Consider the following 20,640-nt stretch of genomic DNA (forward strand, 5'->3'; position numbering starts at 1 on the left):
AAAAGTGATATTTAATGTCACATTAAGGTCATAAATATGGAATGTGACATTAAAAGTGACATTTAATGTCACATTAAGGTAAATCTAGGGGAACATGCACGGGAATGACTGTCCGGGCTCTTGGGCGCTCGAACGGGGTTAAGGGGAGCCTAGAGAGTAAGAGAGTCCAGGAATAGTAGGACTCCAGGAAGTTGACGGCTGGCAAAAGGAATCCGTGGAGAGGGCCAGCACTTATCTAGGCGTGGTTGGGAGGAGAAGAATCACTCGTGCTTTTTCATCGTTTTTTCTGATCTGACTCTCCGTCATCTATCATTGGTATCAGAGCCGTGAGGATTCCTGGAGGTCTTCAACGGAAGGGCAGTGACAAATTTGCCTGCAATCTGTTCAGTCGAAAGTTCGATGGACCGTGAATTCATTGTTCAGACGTGACGTGACACGTCACGAAAAGAAGTCACTGGAGTCGCTGGTCATACGAGACGTCGACAATAATCAACGGACCTGTAACGACCCGTAAGTCACTGGTTAGAAGTGACGTGACACGTCACGAAAGTTAACGTGACGTGTAATTCTGGCCACGGACCATATCGAAAGGGGCAACCATTCTATTTTACGTTTAAAAAAAAAAACTGATCGTGGGCCATCGAAAGCTGATCGTGGGCCATCGAATCTTGCCCATGCTTGACTGTGAATGCTTCTCCATGAACACACCAACAAGACATGCAATTTCAGCCTCGACTGTATTTATATCATAAGTATAGGTTCAGCAGGAAGCAAATTCAGGAAAGCGACAAATTCAGGAAAGCGACATTAATGACTAGCGTGATTATTAAAGAAGGGGGCTGAATACTAGTCATTCTGCAAAGAAGCTCCATTTCCTGCGTGACCCCGACTTTCTTCGGGCGATAAAATTTATTCCTTACTCTTCGGATTTCTTTCCAAACCAGCAACCACAGCCTGCCATTAAAAATCAGGGAAGTACTTTATCTTGTATGCAAATTTCTTATTTTTGCTTTCCAATTCCAGTGCATTAATGGCAGAAAAAGGGAAAGAAAGGGTAATGGAAAGTTCTAGTTCCGGGGATCAACCTATGGTAGATCCCCATGAACCAGAAATACAAGAAGAACAATGGGAAGAATTTTTTGCTACGCGAGAGCAATTCGATGATCTTACTGCTCGTGTGCAAACTCAGGGGGTTCAAATGGAATTTTTAACTCAAACACTTACTGAAATAAAATCTCATTTAACTTTATTGTTGGAAAGAGATAAAAATAAGATAGAAATCTCAAATGTCCCATCTTCATCGAAAGATTTAGATGTGACTATGCGAGATCCTAAAGAACCCCAAACTTACCATAAATTGAGGGATAATCCAGTTCTAAAGGATATGAAACCACCTCAATTTTACGGGGAGGAAAAAGATAGGAATAAAGACACAATATTTAATTTCCTCTAAAAATGGGAAGATTTACATAAATTAAAAAATACGCCACCACATCTCCAAGCACTGGAGGCTAGTTTAACTTTGGGGCCCAAAGCATATAAGTGGTGGCGAACTTTAAAGGAGGCGAATAAAATACCTGAAACTTGGGCTCAATTTGAATCTGTCTTTTTGAAAGAATTTCTTCCTGAAAATGAAATGGAAAGAAATTGGGAAGATTGGGATTATGTCAGACAAAAGGGACGACCCCTACTGACATATCTGGAGGAATATCGTGAGATAATCCTCAAACTGGAAGGAATTGATGAATTCCAAAAAACAAGAGGATTCATTAGGGGACTGGATAAAGCCTGTAAAAAGGAAGTAAAACGGAGTTTACCTAAGATGTGGAAGAGGCAATTAAATTTGCATTAATTTATGAAGATAGTACGTGTCCAGGTACACTCACTAGTCTCACTGATACGGAGCCCAAGTCTAAGGAATTGGAAACCTCAAAATTTGTGGGCAAATTTAAAAGGAAAATGCCATTTTTCAAGGGTAAAAAACAACCTTTTGAAAAGAAACCATATATGAGGCCAAAGTTAAGTCCTGATGACTTTGATAAGGCCAAAAAAGAAAAATTGTGTTTCAATTGCCTATCCCCTAACCATGGAATTGCCCTCAAAAGAAAAAGAGGGAAGACAAAGGAAAGGATAAGGACAAGGGCAAGGGAAAAGAAAAACAAATCCATGTAGTGCAGACCTTAGAATTAAAGGGCCATGAAAAGTATAAATCTTTAGAGGTCTTGCACATGGATGTACAACATAAGTGTTGTATATCAACTTCTATGTGGCAGCCTACTTTTGGGCCACATAATTTACTTAGAGTACATGGATTGATAGCTGGAAAAAGGGTTAGAGTCATGATTGATGACTCTGCCACACATAATTTTATAAATTATGTACTTGTCAAAAAATTGAAACTTCCCCAACAAAACAGTGAGCATCAATATGTTGTTCGTATGATGCAAGGTCAAGACAATAAAATATGGGATACAATGGTATCCAATTTGGAAATTGAGATTCAAGGATATAAAGATAAGCTTGATTTCCAAATAATGAATATGGAAAGAGCTGATATTGCTCTAGGGAGGGAGTGGCTATGGGGATTGGAACCATCTTTAAAACGTAGCTATCACCATAATACACTGGAATTTGAAAGGGATGGTAAGACTTTTGTCATTCAAGGTGAACATGAAGTATCTGATAATCCTTTGCTGTGTTCTACTGAAGTTCAGAAGCTGATAAAGAAGGAAGTTTGTGAGGTATATATGCTATGGTCTTTTCCTGTACAGAATACTTTTACTTTCTGTAATATAAAGCAACAATTTTATTATGTTTGTGAGTTGAATGTTAATAATGAATTGAATAGTTTGTTAGATGATTTTAAAGATGTGTTTCCTTCTGATTTACCAAGTGGCCTTCCACCAGATAGGGGTGATATAAATCACCCAATTGATATAAATAAGGATACACACCCAATTTCAAAACCACCGTATAGGTTAAGTGAAACACAGCATCAAGAAGTTGAAAGACAAATTAAGGATTACCTGGATAAAGGGTTTATTCAACCCAGTAATTCACCTTGGACTTCACCAATTTTATTGGTCAAGAAAAAAGATGGTTCTATGCGACTTTGTGTTGACTATAGAGCACTTAATAAAATAACGGTGAAGAATAAATTTCCTATGCCCAGAATGGAAGATCTTTTTGATCAATTGCAAGGGGCAAAATTCTTCACAAAGATAGATTTAAGATCAGGTTATCACCAAATAAGAATTAAAGCACAAGATGTTTCTAAGACGGCATTTCGTACTAGATACGGGCATTATGATTTTTTGGTGATGCCTTTTGGCCTCACTAATGCACTAGCTACCTTTATGAAGCTGATGAATAGTGTTTTACGGCCCTATCTAGGACATTTTGTAGTAGTCTTTTTGGATGATATCTTGATCTTTAGTAAATCAAGAGAAGAATATTTGGAACACTTACAATTAGTATTCCAACTATTAAAAACACATTCCCTTTATGCGAAGAAAACTAAATGTGAATTCTTTGCACAAGAGGTCAAATATCTGGGGCATATTATCTCGAAAGAGGAAATCAACATGGATCCAGAAAAAGTAAGGGCAATTATTGAATGGCCACCTCCAAGGAACCTGGAAGAGCTGCAGATCTTCCTAGGTTTATCTGGATTTTATCGTAGATTCATTCGAGATTATGCCAAAATAGCTGTTTCAATGACAGACCAACTTAAAGGGAAAGGGAAAAGTTTTAATTGGGGAACAGACCAAAATGAAAGTTTTCAAAAACTTAAGGTAGCTATTGCTACAGCTTCAGTATTATTAATAGTGGATCCCAATAAACCATTTGTGGTTGAAGCTGATGCCAGTGATAAGGCAATAGGCGCGGTCTTATTACAAGAAGGTCGACCAGTTGCTTTTGAAAGCAAGAAATTAGATCGTGCAAAACAGAATTATTCTATTTATGAGAGGGAGCTGTATGCAATAGTACATGCAATGAAAAAATGGAGGCACTATTTGTATGGTGCCAAACTTTTGATTTTATCGGATCATGAAAGCATTAAGTGGCTTAATGATCAACTAGATTTACACGGGCGTAAAGCCAGATGGGCCGAACTCCTCCAAGAGTTCGACTATGAGATAAGATATAGAAAAGGAAAGTATAATATAGTAGTTGATGCACTCAGCAAAATGCCCATCATTAATGAATTGAGTTTTACTCAGTTCACTTCCAACTTGCTTGAATCTTTAAAAGGGAAATGCTAGGTTGATCCGGCATATTGCAACATATGGGAAGCAATAAAAATGGGGATCCAACTGAAAGTGCTTCTACTGAGGAAGGAATATCTGAGGATGTTCAACAAGGAAATGGAGCATCAGGGGTTGCTCAAACTGGATTCAAGTGGAAGAATTTTACCATTGATAATGGTTATTTACTCTACAAGGGTAGGGTATGTGTCTCGAAAGATATAGAAATAAGGCGCCAGATACTCTTTGAGTGTCATGATACCCCCAGTGCGGGACATCCAGGAGTTAATAAGACTTATAGTCTTATTAAAAGGCAGTTCTATTGGCCTGGAATGAATAAATACGTCCTTGACTATGTGGTCAAATGTAATAAATGGCAGGTTAATAAAGCTGAAAGATTAAAAATGGGAGGACTTCTCCATCCATTAGAAATTCCTTCGGGGAAATGGGAGAGTATCTCCATGGACTTTATTGTTGCTTTACCTAGAACACAGAGGGGGCACGACTCTGTGTGGGTGATTGTGGATAGGTTAACCAAAATGGCTAGGTTTATTCCAACTTCAACTGATGTTAAAACACCAGAATTGGCTAGATTGTTCGTAGAGAACATATACCGATTGTATGGCCTTCCGGCAAATATAGTTTCTGATTGGGATAGAAAATTTGATAGCCATTTTTGGCGTGCGGTATTTAGGAAATTGGATACTAAACTTAGCATGAGTACGGTGGATCACCCGCAAACAGATGGGCAAACTGAAAGGGTTAACCAAATTCTTGAAGATATGCTTAGGGCATATGTAAGTAAAAGGCAAACTAATTGGGAAGAGTATTTACCGATAGCAGAGTTTGCATATAACAGTGCCAAGCACTCTTCCACTGGATATAGTCCATTTATGTTAATGTATGGGTTTCAGCCCAGAGCTCCTTTTGCAGTAGGACTGCATAAGGAAAAGGTTCAGGCAGCTAAAGACTTTTTGGAGGATATGAATAGTATGTTAAAATTTGCTCAAGAAAATATTAAAAAAGCTCAAAATCGAGCTAGAGCATATGCAGATCCTCACTGAAGAGACATCTCCTTTGAAGAAGGAGAATTGGTCGCCTGAACAAACCCCAAAGCTTTCACCAAGGTATTGTGGTCCTTTCATAATACTTAAAAGGGTGGGAGAATTGGCTTACAAGCTCCAACTACCTGCTGGTAGTAAAATACATTCAGTTTTTCATGTAAGTAAATTAAGGAAGAAGCTGGGTGATTTGGATAATCTAATCTTAAATGATGATATTGAGGAGTTATTCTATGACCAATCTAATCCACATGAACCAGAAAAAATATTAAATGTTCGTAATAGACGAACGAGGAATACTATTTATCAAGAATGTTTGGTTAAGTGGAAAGATTGTTCAGAAGAAAGCTCAACATGGGAGCGAGTAAGTACTTTAAAGAAAAGGTTTCCCGATTTACAGTTAGACCTTCCAAGTATCGTTTTCGGGGACGAAACCGATTCTTAAGGGGAAGGAAATGTGACATTAATGTGACATTAAAAGTGATATTTAATGTCACATTAAGGTCATAAATATGGAATGTGACATTAAAAGTGACATTTAATGTCACATTAAGGTAAATCTAGGGGAACATACACGAGAATGACCGTCCGGACTCTTGGGCGCCCGAACGGGGTTAAGGGGAGCCTAGAGAGTAAGAGAGTCCAGGAATAGTAGGACTCCAGGAAGTTGACGGTTGGCAAAAGGAATCCGTGGAGAGGGCCAGCACTTATCTAGGCGTGGTTGGGAGGAGAAGAATCACTCGTGCTTTTTCATCGTTTTTTCTGATCTGACTCTCCGTCATCTATCACCCCCCCCCAAGCGCACAGCGTGACTCCCCTCCGTCTCCCCCCATCGTGACTCCTCCCCCCCAACACGACCCCCCCATCAGTCCCCGCCTGACACCACGCCTTCTGCCCCTCCCTCCCCTTGCACGCCTCGCCTCCCCTACTGCAAACACGATATTGCCGCTCCCACCTGGAAACCTGCCCCCCCCCCCCCCCCCCCCCCACCCGCCTGAACCTGGGATGTGTTCTTCCACCTAAGGATTTGGTTCCCCGCCCCTCCGCACTCCCCCCCCCCCCCCCCCCCCCCGGGGGCCTTTTCCCGTACTTTGGCCCGCGGCACTGCCCGATAGGCCTAACAAAATCTCTCGCCTCGCTGCGAGCTGAACTACAGCAGTGTTCAATATCTCCCCCATCGTGTAAACAAGCTTTTCCCATCCCCATCCCCATCCCCATCCCCCTCCCCTCCCCCCCCCCCCCCCCCCCCCCGCGCGCCATCGGTCCTCCTCCCCTCCAGTTGCTCCCTTTCTCTGCAGTAACATACTCCCCTCTCTCCTCCGACAGCGCAGCAGCATGAGTGGTAGATCCTCAGTTGGGACGGGCAATGGAAATCTCTGGTCAGACGCCGGCACATTCTACGAGTGCCCCCCAGTCAAACACCTTGTGCATCATCCTCTCTGAGGAACAGCTCTTGGCGGGCCACAGAGTTGGAGCTGAAAGAAACAACGATCTTTGGTCATTGGACATTCCCCATCGAGAGCCCAGCTGCGGGACTAGCTCCACTCCACGCTGCGCATTGACACAGTGCAGATCTTGGAGGCAGTGCTAATGGGCCGACAGATCTTCATGGTTCGACTCACCTTTGCGGATACAGCCCGTGAATTGGTGGAGAGCTCGCCCTATGCCTCCACGAAGGGGGTCATCTACATGGTTCCTTGATATAGTGGCTTCACAGTGGAGTCATTTGCACTCGACAACAGTTTTCTCAGACACCCAGTCATCCTACTTTTTCCTGGACTGGTGGTAGAATACCGCCAGTTAGTGGAGGACTTTGGATGGCCTTTTTGGCACAATTCTCCTTGCCTCCTTCGTGGATGCAGTGACAGCTGCAGGAGTCCCAAATGTACGAGTGGTTGTGAAAGACACAAAAAGCATACCAAAGTTCCTGGAGATTGAGGCTGGAGGTCACGCCTTTAGGCAACAGGTCATTGTGACTGGGCAACCAGGGCAGTGCTTGTACTGCCATGACTTTGGACATCGTGCAGTAGATTGTACGCGTTTCGGAGCCAAGGCAGCTCTGGCGACGGGCCCACAAGTGGACGCCAACGGCTTCACACGGATCCAGAGACGACAAAGAGGGAGATGGGAGGGGGGGCCGCAGTGAGCGTCTCAGTCACAGCCTCGACAGCAGGGCGTAGGAGGATGAGCGATGCCCCCTCGGCAAAGCACTCCGCAGCCCCCCTTGCTCGTCCCACCCGGCAGGACCGCAGTCCCCCACAGCTACCACTTGCGCCACAAACTACCCCACCTGAGATCCCACACCCCCACCCACCCTCCACCACCTCCTAGGCTCCCCCCACTGACCCTGGTCCACAGCCCCTCCCTTCCAGGGCCACCAACCCCCCCCCTACACCTGCCATATACTTCCGACCATCCCACCATCCCTCGACCCTCTTCCGCCCCACCATCTCCCCTGCCAAGCACCCCCCCGATCCGCACCCGTTTCAGGTGATCCCCCCCAGACCCTCTCCCACTCATCCCACAGGAGGTGATGAGCCACACACGCCTACATCCTCCTCGCACCAGCCCCCCCTACACCCGCCATATACTTCCGACCATCCCACCATCCCTCGACCCTCTTCCGCCCCACCATCTCCCTTGCCAAGCACCCCCCCTGATCCGCACCCGTTTCAGGTGATCCCTCCCAGACCCTCTCCCACTCATCCCACAGGAGGTGATGAGCCATACACGCCTATATCCTCCTCGCACCAGCAGTCTTCCCCCTCCCACACAGCCACCGGCTCATCTGCCCCTGCTGCTTGTCACACCTTCCCAAGACAGGCACAGTTGTTGCCACAAGAGTTTTTCTGCAATGGCCCGTGGTCCTACCTGAGAGTTGCGGAGCGCGGAGAGTTTCTACTACCTCTAGAGTTGGGGATCTTCGTGGTTCGCAAGTCAAGGAGGGGCAAGGTCCATCTACTAGCACCACTGGATGGACCAAACTACTCTTTCTTCTTTCAGTCCTCTCACTCAGGGGATTGGACGACGACACAGATAGAGGAGTTGACGAGTCAGGTGGCGGACCACATCTCCCAATGGATGGGAGAAGAAGGACAAGCATTGTTTGCACAGCAATGGCCTGGTTGCATGATGGACATTAACTGGTGGGCTGGTGTTGAGGTCCCACACTTGAGCATTATCTTTCGAGCCCCTCCATAGTGGAGGGCTCCGAGGGATGTGATCGAGTGGCTCTTGGCACAGACAACCCGTTTCTACCAGTGTACAGAGTCACGACTCTCAGCATGGCTGATACATGCATTGATTGTACCACCTAGAGTATCTATCACCCCTATTGTCCGGCCGAGGGTCACCATGGGGAACTGGAGCTCGCCGTCCAGACCTGCGGCAAAGCGTACCTGCATGCCCCATAGTTTCTCATCCTCATCAGTAGCTTCCACACCAAAGAGATGTCTATTCGGTCAGTCGCCGCAGGTTTTCCCATGAGCTTACACCTTGCATCTTGGAATGTGAATAGTCTCCACTGCAGTGGGGCATGTGGATCCAAGAAGTTGATTGTTTGGCAGGAGCTGCAGCCTGCCCTTGCTGGACGGATCGACATTTTACTTTTACAGGAGCACAAGCTCACTCCCTCCGAGGCCCAACGGGTAGGGAAGGTACTCCCGGGCAGCTTGCACACTTACTGGGAGCATGCCATAGGTGCCCACTGCAGGAGTGGAGGCGTATGCACCTCTATTGGCCCGAGTCTCACCGCCTGTGTACGAGACCACGGGACGATAGTGGCAGCGAGGGTTCTATGGAGCAGACTGGATATTGGGGACTCGTGCCTTGGAGTCCTCAACGTCTATGCCCCTACGAAGGTTAGGGCACGCAGCAGGTTCTAGGTGGAGATAGCGGATGGACTCCCAGAGGTGGACTCGCGGATTGTTGGAGGAGACTTCAACAACCTGGAGGCTTTGGAGGACCAGTAGGGCAGTGGCAAAAACTATTAGGGCATGACCGGGGAGGAGTAGGAGGCATGGGAGGTATTTCTATTGGCAATAGGTACACATGATGCCTGGAGAGACGTTGCCTTCCACAAGAGGGAGAGGTTGCTGGACTTCTCTTGGGGATATAGGCGGCTAGGTGGAGTCCTGTTGGAGCGGTTGGACAGGTTTTATGTGGTAGAGTGGGGAGGCTCTCGTCGGGGCCAGATTGGGCAGTTGGCGGGCACCATGTTGTCTCATCACTGCCCGGTTCTCCTGACACTAGATGCCCTAGAATTTGCCCTAGACACTTGATCCTAGCCGAGTAGCTTTGGACTAGGAAGTGGGGCACGAGGGACCAGATCGCAGAGGAGGTTGCAGAGATCCTAGCCGAGTCGAGTAGAATCTGCCAAGAGGCAGCCATACAGGCCAGGCAGCAAAGCTCGGAGAAGGAGAGAGCGCTCTGGCGGGACCTTGCAGCCATGCAGAGATTACTACAGGAGGCATTAGGGGACCCCACCCTCCACGCACAAGAGGTGCGAGCGTGAGCAACCATTGCTAGCCTAGAGGATAAGCGCTCTGAGTTCTCTTTCTGCACCTCAGCAGCTTTTTGGGCGCGGAAGGGAGACACAATGTGCAGGGAGTTTTTCCAAGTGCACCAGCCTCGCAACTCAGGAGAGCAGATACACAGCCTTCGAGATCAATATGGGAGGACTCGTTCAAGCCCAGACAAGGTGATGGAGATTTCCACTGATTACTACAGATGCCTTTTCCAGCAGGAGACAGCCTCAGCTAGAGGACAACGATGTAGGCAGCAGGTCTGGGATCACATCCCGTCCCTTATCACAGAGGAGATGGGATACCCCCTCCTAGCCCCCTTCAGAGAGAAGGAACTAGAGGAGGCTTTCCATACACCGGACGGGCAGAAATGCCCAGGAGAGGATGGCCTCTCTAAGGCCTTCTTTACTACCTACTAGGAAGTGGTGAAGGACCCCCTACTGATGGCCTTCCAAGAGATTTTCACTTCAAGACAGATGCCAGGGAGCCTTTCGGCAGGCCTTATCAGTCTTCTTCCCAAAGGGGGAGACCGATTGGAGCTTTCTCAATGGAGATTGATCACCTTATTGTCAATGGCCTATAAGGCACTGGCAAAGATGATTGGTAGGTGATTACCCCCCGTGCTGCCAGACATCATCCATGACACACAGACAGGCTTTGTCCAGGATAGGAGTATCCTAGACAATGTATTTACCTTCTTTGAGGCAATAGAGTGGGCTCAGCACAGTGGGCAGAGACTGGCCGTACTACTCTTGGATTTCGAGAAAGCTTATGACAAGGTGGACTGGGATTTCCTAGAGGGCACCATGGTGAGGTTGGGTTTTCCCTAGGTTTGGATTTGCGGGGTCGCCGCACTTTACAGAGTGGCCACTAGCAGGGTTCTCATAGGTGGTAGGCGAGGGTAGGAGTTTCGGCTGGAGAGATTGGTCCGGCAGGGCTGCCCCTGGCCCCGTACCTGTTCCTACTCTTTGTAGAGGCGATGTCTCACTTCCTCAGGTCCCGCGTGAGCGGATTACGCGGCCTCCGACTTCCCGTGAGAGAGGAGATTGAGTTGCTAGACTCAGAGTATGCAGATGATACAACACTCTACATAGAGGACGATGAGTTGATGTTGGAGAGAGTGAGACTGGCTCTTGAGATGTTCTGTTCCGCAGCGGAAGCGAAAATCAACTGGCGAAAGTCGGTTGGTTTCCTCACAGACCTGGACTCTCGCACGGAGCGGGGCATCCACCTAGGATTTAGATGGGTGAGCAGAGGGCAGACCATTTGATACCTAGGGTTCCAGGTGGGACTCGACATCACTCCCGCCCAGCAATTTCTTCCAGTCCTCGATTCTATTTAGAGGAAGCTAACTTACTGGAGCACGGATCGCCTCTCACTAGCCGGCCGAGCTTTGGTGGTTAACCAGGTCCTTGCGACGGCCTGGTATATCACCTCTTGTTGGTACTTCTTCTCATCTTGCGTAGTGCAGCTTCGCCGCCTAGTGCAAGCAGTCAGCTTGGGCCGTCACCTTCTATATGAGGCTGGGATGTAGGACGTGATATTCATCATTGAGGCAGGTCGTGCGCAGTGGTCGGTTTGGAGGCTCTACCCATCCGCCAGGTACTGGAGCCCACAGTAGACCGCTTTGAGGTATGGGAGATCATAGGGAGTCTTATTGGATGGCATATCTGGAAGGCGAGGTGTCAGGAGACTTTCGGCGGAGAGAGACTTTCAGCATAGGCGACCCTAGCAGAGCTCTGGACCTCCATCATCCACTCCCTCCGCGGCCGGTGGGATCAAGGCGAGTCCAGGGTTCCTCAGGAGCTCTGTGGTCACTTCATGCATACCTGGGGCGGCCAGGACCTGTTTTTCGTGATGCAGATAGGCAGCCCCAGATGGCGATATACCGCCCCTCCATGGCCTCTTGCCCCCATTCCCCCCAGACCGCCTTGAGAGGCTTGTATTCATGATGTATTTATGTTTCTGCATCAGCTCCAACTAGTCTGTTGAGCATGAGCACTCCGTTGTAATCAGTTTCTTTGAGTAATATAATCAGCCACATTTTATTTGCAAAGTGTACTTGGGTGCTAATCTCTCTCCGCCCCATCTTGATTAGGCCAACAAGAGGAGCAGTTGCTTTGACAATAGGGGTCGAATGTGATTGGACATGAATGTTGACATTAGCAGATCCTATTTAGGTTTTTTCTTCTCTTGGGGTCGGGGCAATTTCTTGGAGAAATAAGAACCAATCTGTTGTTGCCTTTTCTTTAGTAGAGGTACACTACACTGCTGTTTGTGTGGTGCTCAAGAGGTGGAGCATTCGAGGAGTTGCTCGCAAGATTGGTTTTCCACAGTGGCAGCTAATGTGCTTTGTGGGTTGCTTTGGTATTTCCAAGAACTCCATGTTCTATGCTTGCATGGAGCACATATAGATTTGGTATCACTTTGTTTGGGAGCTGTTTTTTGATGGGAACTAAAGGTAATCTAATGTGACACAATGCAGCAGATCTCTTTGTAAAGGCTTTTGTCTTCAACTCTTTGTTGTTGAACATTTGAGTGGATTATCCTAGCGATCATTGTCCAATAATGCATTGTTGTTCTAATAGTGTCTGCTTCTTTCATGTACATCTTTCAAGGATGTTACCTTCGAATGCATCTTTCATTTGGAAAATTTACATACACTTGAAATAAAGTGTTTCAAAGAGTCCTACGGTCTAACATATTACATGTGATATAGTCACTTACAGCAAGAAAAGACAAATTTAAACATTGCATATCCAGACACTAGCTTGGATCACTTCTCAAAACCTCCTCATTGATAAGATGTCTATGTGGCTTATCATTTACTTTCTTGAACTGGCACCCTCGATTTTTCTGTACACCCCCCTCATTGATAATATCTTTAGCTGGCTTATCATTTACTTTCTTGAAGTGGCACCCTCCCTTGATTTTTCCGCACATAGGTTGTGATCTTGCTTTCCATAATAGAATCCGTCTGAGATAAAATTACTTCTCTAGGTTATTGCAATCCTTTAGTATCACCACCTCTCAGATTTTGGACACTGCTTACTCTTGTCACACATGACCTGCCTATGACACGTTTTTGTTGGGCCTATTTTTCTGACTTTGAATTCTTGCTGGATGCATGCAAGATATTAGAATTGTAGATTGACTTGGATATTTGCACATAAAGCCCACTTTTAACGAGCTTATGTATTGTTTGTAGCCACATTGAAAAAGAGAGGGATATCAAGGCCACGAGAACTTGATGGCTGCACGTATGCGTCATATGGTGCTCGTTTTGAAGGTCGCATTGTACAAAAGCTTATTCAAGCAGATGGAGGAAAGGGGTCTTTTGTGGAATTCACACCAGAAAAGCTTGAAATATGGGAGTCTTTATTAGCGGGAACGGCTGATGCCACATGGATCTTCAAAGCTTGGGAAGGCATTGAAGCTTCCCTTGGAAAGATTGAACTGAACGAATTCGTCCTGGCTGATTATGGGTACGTTATGGTGAATTGCAATCATGCTTTTGTGCAACTATTCAATTAATTATATAACCTTGGGATTCACTGTAGTTGTCTTATCATTTTGTGTGTTCAGGATACCCTATGGCTATTCTCCAGTTGTTATGACACTTCCAGATACACTAAAGTAAAACTCAAGACTTTGGAATTTGGACATAACAAAATATCAGTCAAAATTAATATGATATCTGTCATGATTTGGATAATCACAATAACTGTCTCTGGAATGTTGTCAGATGCCAACCAGACATGGTTCGAAGCTTTCTTCAAGCAACTAAAGAAGGTTTTGTATTTGCAGCAGCAAATATCGAAAGAACGGCAGAAATTTTCTTGGTTAGTTCTTTGTTTTCTTTTGTCCTTACATGATATTCTTATACAACATGAGACTTGTCTGATTGTTTTATTTTTGTCCTTGTCTTTTCCAGACATGATATTCGTGTACAATGTAATATTTTACTTATCTCATTAGCTATCATATCTCTTTCTTTTTTGGGGGGGGGGAGGGGGTAATGAGAAGTTATATTATATCAAATAGTTATATTATATCAAATCACAAAAGGAATACAAAAGTCACAGCAAAGAAATAGAAGAAATTGCGGTATGCCAAGGAACCAAATCTTCCCTAGGAAGAAGATCAGCATACTGAATGAGATCTAATTGCCAATGTAGAAGACCCTTGAGCCTAGGAATACGTCCCTGACACCTAGCAGCACAGTCCAAAACAAATGCATTCTGGGTGACCTAATTATGCCAGCAGCCCCAAAATTTGAGAAAGTGGAACAAAATCTTCATATATGGCTGCATCAGAGTGGGATATTTTTCCTTGTTAGCAAAGACCGAGTCAAAGGGGCATAGCGTGGGTTCAACCACAACTCTCCAAATATCAAACAAGAGGCTCTATGTTTTCCTAGCTAAGTGGAGGATAATAAATATGTGACAAGAGGATTCCATACTGTTAATGCAAAAAAGCAATTGCCGTTCTAGATTCGGTGGTTTGAAAGAGCGCATGCAAGGGGAAGTCATTTTTCACCAAGCCTTAGATTTATGCAAGCCCCAAACAACATTGTCTTTGGTAACCAGCAAATGATGATCTTTAATCATGAGATGATACACCTAATTAGCCAAAGCCTTTTCAAGATTGAGCCGGCCCACAAGATCCCAATCCTACCAAGGATGATTAGAATCAAAGGTGGGAAAGGGATGCCTATGCCATCACAACCTAGCCCTATAAGTCACGATATCCAGAAGGATCCGGAAAACCTTCTGGCTGTATGGAAAGACATCAACACACTGCGGCTTACCATAGTGGCATTAGCAACAAAAGATAAGCCCAAACATGCCATGCGATTAAATTTTGATTGTTACTTGTATTTCCCATCCCAAGAGAGCAACTTTGACACAGCCAACAATTCCATTTGAAAAGAGTTAGCCGCCATACGATCCTCCATTGGATGTGAGTGCCCCTCTTGAAGAAGTAGCTTCCATGAGCATACCAAATGAGTTGCCAAAAAGAGGAAGATGTTGAGAAATGGGCATTAGTGTTAAGGATGTGCCACCACAAGCCTTGAGTGCTGGTATTACCATGCATAAGATCTTGTTTCTCTAGAAAAAGCTATCCTCTCTCTCTTTATCTCTCTGTGTAAAGAGTAATGGTATTACTTACTAAAAATATAAAATACAAGTAGACAGTATGACAATAGTTACACATGAACTATATGGCCAACAAGGGGACTGAGAAAACCACTATATGCCAAGAAAGCGAATCAGCCTTGGTAAGAATGTATACTAGCTGAATGATGTCAAGTTGCCAATGAAGAAGACCTCTCAGATAAGCTATGTAACTGCACACTCCAGAAGAAAAATCAAAATTGAATGCATTCTGGGTGGTCTAGATATGCCAACAGCCCTAGTAAGGCAGATAGTTAAAAAAAACCTTTATATAGCACAAAGTATGTCAATTTTGGCTTCCCAATCCCTTGGATGCATGGAGAGCCCGACCATATGGTGCCAAATAGCAGACAGGAGAGACCAAACCTTTCTTGCCATTAGGCAAGAAAGAAACCGATGAAAGAATATTCATGTACAAGGGCCCATTGAGCCAGCAAAGAAAAGCATGTGTGCAGCTAACAAACAGCCGGATATGCAACCCATCAAGTAGTAGAAAAGATAAACATGCTGAAATCTGATTTTGGATAACATAAGTGTTGAAACCATAGATAGCATGTAGGAACTGCAAGTAGGATGAAGAATAGAAGGGAAAGAATAACAACAAGAAGAAAAAGGATGAGAAGACTAAGCAAGATAAAGCCGAGGAGTCTACTAGTAACATTGTGGCAAGATTGGCTATTGGAAGAAGGATTGCCTTGACAAGGACAAGAAGGACACCAAGAAGGAGAATACTAGGAAGGACTCAAGAGCGGTGGTTGCTCCTTTGTCGGCCACCTTTCTCCATTTGGAGATGATTGAGGAGGCTCCTTCGATGGCCTCTGATGTAGTGATATTGGCCCCTCAGTCTTGTGAGTGGATTGTGGATAGTGGCACTTCTCGCCACATGACTCCTTCTATAGATGGTATTGCCCATATGCATTCAATGTACGGGCAAATTCTGAAAGGTGATAGCTCTTCTGCTTCTATCAAAGGCAAAGGTGATGTGGTTGATTCAAGATGGGCAAGGTGGTGCCCATAATTAGAAGTCCTATATGTGCTAGGTTTAGGATATCTTCTTCTTTCAAAAACATTTGTACTCTTGGTCTCATGATCGAGCTTAATAAGGACTCTTTTCGAGTTCTTGATGGAGATTCTTGACAAGTTCTTTGAGTAGGTCATGAGGAGAATGGAGTCTATAAGATGTGGACTTCATAGCCTTTACTTCTATTCTCTCTTCTCAAACTTAGACCAAGCTATGTCATGCTTGGTTTGGCTATCTCAACTATGAGTATCTTCGCAAGGTAGCTTGTAGTCAACTTGTGCCTGAGATTGGGGTGAGCGACCTGTCATGTGTGTTTTGCATTTGTGGCAAGTAGCATTGAGATGTGATTCCTAGCAAGGCTTCACGTAGGGCAAAGCAGCCCTTGGAGCTTGTTTCAACGGACTTATGTGGATTGATGTGGATGGAGTCCCTTAAGGGGAGTTTATACTTTATGCTAATTGTTGATGATTTTAGTAGGATGACTTCGGCATATTTTTTGGAGTTGAAGCCAAAAGCATTCTCACACTTTAAGGATTGGTTGATCTTCAAGGAGAACGAGTTTGGTAGGAAAATCACAACCCTACATTTTGACAAAGGAGGGGAGTTCATCTCCAATGAGCTAGCTAAGTTTTGGTAGATCATGGCATTCACTAAGAGTTTGCCAACACAAACACATCTCAGGAGAATGGCATACTCGAGCGGAAGAATTGCAGTGTGATCAACATGGCGTGGACTATGATGGAGCATCAACAAATCTTAGTGTCTATGGGTCTAAGCAATGGCCACTATTGTCCATATCCTTAATTGATCCCCTACATTGGGTGTGGTAGGTATGATACCTTTTGAGGCTTATTTTGGTCCAAAGACAAATGTCTTGTATTTCAAGGTGTTTGAGTGTGATACTTATGTTCACATCCCAAAGAAACAAAGGGATAAGTTTGAGCCGACTTCCAAAAGATAGGAGTTTGTGGATTATAGCTCATAGTCCTAGGGATATAGGCTTTATGATCTCGTTTCACGGGAGGTATATACGAGTCAAGATGTTCAATTTGTGGAGCTTCTAGTTGTAGAGGGGGGTATTGAACATCCCATAATTGGAGATCTAGGTGACAATCGGGCACCTAAGCTAGTGCCTTTGGAGCCTATTCCTCTTGAGGCTCTACCATTAGTGGAGGAGGAGATTTCTTCACCTCCACATTCACCCATTGAGTCAAGACCTTTGGATGTTCCAGAGACTTTGACAGATGTAGAGTGACAAGGGGAGTATTGACCTCCTCCTCATTGGGTATGTGATACACTCCGTGATGCAAGGATTGAGGGAGTTACCTGAGGAGTGGTAGTCGTAGGATGGCCCATGGCGATCTCGAAGAAACCAACTATACTCCATCAAACTTGTTTGTACTAACTATTGTTTGATCTCTTGTGCCATATAGGATATAGAGCTTACCTCCACGAAGAAGGCTTTGTAGTCACAACATTGGAAGAAGACTATGGAGGAGGAGTTGGATGCGATCGAGTAGAATGAAACTTGGGATATTGTGCCATGGTCCATTCATAGGAAGGTGATTGGAGTCAAGTGAGTGATTACTTTGTTAGAGAATGGCCAAAGCTATAGAGAAGAACTATAGTGGTGTTGTGGCATAAGAGACCTATATCAAGGCAAGAAAGCTAGGGAGGGTGGAAATAAGTATAATATACCACTTGGCAAGTAGCACATACTTTTATGTGCGCTGATAATGGTAATATTTCATTAATGACTATGCTTCTTTGGAGGCTTTGGATACATTTGCTTAATGTCTTGGAACATATGCTCTACTTGTATTGCTCTTTCAATGAAGAGATCAATATATATCCTTTAACCATATTGCTCTTAAGACATAGGTATCTTGATGCCCTCTCAATCTATTAGGGCTCTTCACCTTGTGATGGAACATTTCTATTTGCTTATGACACTCGAGCATCTCAATTGTTCTTGTTTCTTTTCTTCATCACAATCATAGTGATGGCACTCTACATAAGCACAAGGCACACGTTGTTGCAAAAGGATTTGTGCAAAGTTTAGGAGTGGATTTCCATGATACCCTTGCACCAACAGCTCAAATGGCTATCATTAGGGCCATTCTTGCCTTAACCAACCATAGGAGATGGTTGGTTTATTAGTTTGATGTAAAGTGTACATAAAACACACATGCACACGTCGTTGCAAGAGGATTTGTGCAAAGGCTAGGAGTGGATTTCCATGATACCTTTGCACCAACAACTCAAATGGCTATCATTAAGGCCATTCTTGCCTTAGCCAACCATAGGAGATGGCTGGTTTATTAGCTTGATGTAAAGTCTGCATTCTTTAATGGAGATTTGAAGGAGAAGATCTATGTTGAGTAGCCTCCTGGTTTTGCCTCATCCAATGGCCAATGTTTACAGGTTGAAAATGGCCCTTTATGGCCTCAAACAAGCTCCACGTGCTTAGAATGAGAAGATAGACTCGTTCCTCTAAGGGCACTTACGGTATTGGCATTCCTCTTCTAATCCCCAATTGTATGTCCACACCTCCACTTGAGGGCACGGGTTGTTCACATCTTGACAAAGGTCAAGTAGACAAAGGAGGCACTCCACGAGATGTTTGAGATGATAGATATGGGTCTTCTCCACTTCTTTCTAGGTCATGAGATTTGGTAGACTCCAAGTAGGATTTTCATCTTCCAATAGTGGTATGTACATGAGTTTTTGACTATGTTTGAGATGGAGGGGTGTAAGGCTCTTTCTACTCCCATGGATTTGAACTGGAAGGCTACGGCCCATGTAGATTCACCGACAGTAGATGCTACTTGCTATAGGCAATTGATTGGCTCCTTGATACTCGGATTGAGTTGTGTTTTCTTGTAGGCTTGCTTGCAACATTCAAGAGTGAACCCAAGGTGGTTCACTCATAGGTTGCTATGAAGATTTTGCGGTTCTTGAGGGGGATCCCCGACCTAGGTATTTATTATCCTATTAGGTATAGGCAATTCAACCTTGTTTCCACTAGGTTGGACGGATTCATATTGGGCTGGAGATATTGACCATAGGAGGTCAACAATAGGATATTGCCTCACTTTGGGTGTAGGTGCTATCTCTTGGAGTAGCTAGAAGCAGCCCATTGTTGCCCTATCATCTACAAAGGCGGAGTATAGAGTGGCGTCTTCTATCACATGTGAGATAGTCTGACTTTGACGATTATTAGGAGAGCTTGGTTGTCCTTAGATAGGTTCTACTACCTTGCATTGTGATAACAAGAGTTGCATTGCTTTGGCATAGAATCCTGTATTCCATACTAGGTCGAAGCACATTGAGATACAATACCATTCCATTCGGGAGAAGATCTTGGATGAGACCATTGATGTGGTATACTACAAGAGGGAGGACAACTTGGCAGATTTGTTTACAAAGGCTCTTCCTCAGGCTGTTCTTTGACCGCACTCCAAATCCCTGAGGCTTATGCCCCATCTAGGATTTGAGAGGAGGTATTATAGATTTATTCATCCCTTGGACAGGCATTGGTACTTTATTGTTGTACAGTTAGTACTCTCGATCACAGTTATGCATCTATTTTCAGGTTGGACAATTCTATGCAGTCTACAGGTCATTTCAAGCATATCTGGGCAGTTGGGCAGGCCAGACCGGCTGTGCAGGATGTCATGTGGCAGCCACATTTATTGTGCATCATTTTATGCATTATTTTATTCTGCAATTGCTTTTTGGGCAGCAGTCAGCCAGTTTTAAATTGCCAACCTGATGGCTATTTCAGATTTCCATTGTGGCAATTGTTGCATGATTGGTGCCATGCTGGTGATTTAGGTGCTTTTGCTATAGATGTGTTTTACCATAGTTTCTGATTTTTTGAATAGACTTTGTGTTTCTTGTGAAATTTTGACTTAATCATATAATGCTTAGTGGTTTTCCTAAAAAACTGTGTGTGTGTGTCCATGCATGCACATCTTGGATCTCTTGTTCAGCTTTCATAGGCCTACACAAAGAGGTTAAACCGATCGCTTCCTTTATGGTATACTACATCTTGGGTTCATGCCTTTGGCTTGCCACAACAGAAGCATATCATGATCGTTTTCAAGGGTGTGGAAGGCTTTCATCAGCCATTTAGCTATGGAAATATGTGAAGTGATAAACTTGCGCAATTCTAATGGGGACCATGTTGAGCCACCAAGCCTGCCTTTACATTATCTTATTTTTTGGCATTCTCAAGTCATTAAAATATCCCCAAAAAAGCATTTGTGCCATTTTGTGCAACATTCTAAATAGTTGTATGACACATGAGAAATCTTTTGGCTCCAATTGTTCTTATAAAAGGGACTCAGTGTGCATACTGCTCTTTATCCCTTGGCCCATATTTTTCATCCATTGTCACACAATCATCATTATCAATTATCTTCTACCAGCCTGCTACTATTTGAAGGCATCTTCACCCTGATTTCAGCTACCACGACTAGGTTACCGGCATTCTTAGCACTCGTCCACCTCAGGTGACTTTGTCTAGCTATTGTATCTACCATCTTTTTTTTCCTTTGTCAAAAGACAACGTACCAGCGAGACAGTAGGGTTTGCAGGGAGGAACTC

At 44.5% G+C, this 20,640-nt stretch overlaps 1 protein-coding gene across 2 annotated transcripts in view; it reads left to right on the forward strand.

Moving 5' to 3' along the window:
- Positions 1–20,640, forward strand: part of LOC148012292 (uncharacterized) — a 106,697-nt gene that overhangs the window by 81,600 nt on the left and 4,457 nt on the right. For both annotated transcript variants that reach the window (XM_087669265.1, XM_087669264.1), the window contains exons 3-5: positions 13,040–13,316; positions 13,417–13,467; positions 13,577–13,673. In XM_087669265.1, coding sequence (XP_087525391.1) covers positions 13,040–13,316; positions 13,417–13,467; positions 13,577–13,673 — 425 coding nt within the window. The remainder of the gene's footprint in view (positions 1–13,039; positions 13,317–13,416; positions 13,468–13,576; positions 13,674–20,640) is intronic.

Source organism: Lygodium microphyllum, chromosome 27 (genome assembly GCF_053477565.2).
Source record: "Lygodium microphyllum isolate KBCC chromosome 27, Lygodium_microphyllum_v1.1.10, whole genome shotgun sequence".
NCBI lineage: Eukaryota > Viridiplantae > Streptophyta > Polypodiopsida > Schizaeales > Lygodiaceae > Lygodium > Lygodium microphyllum.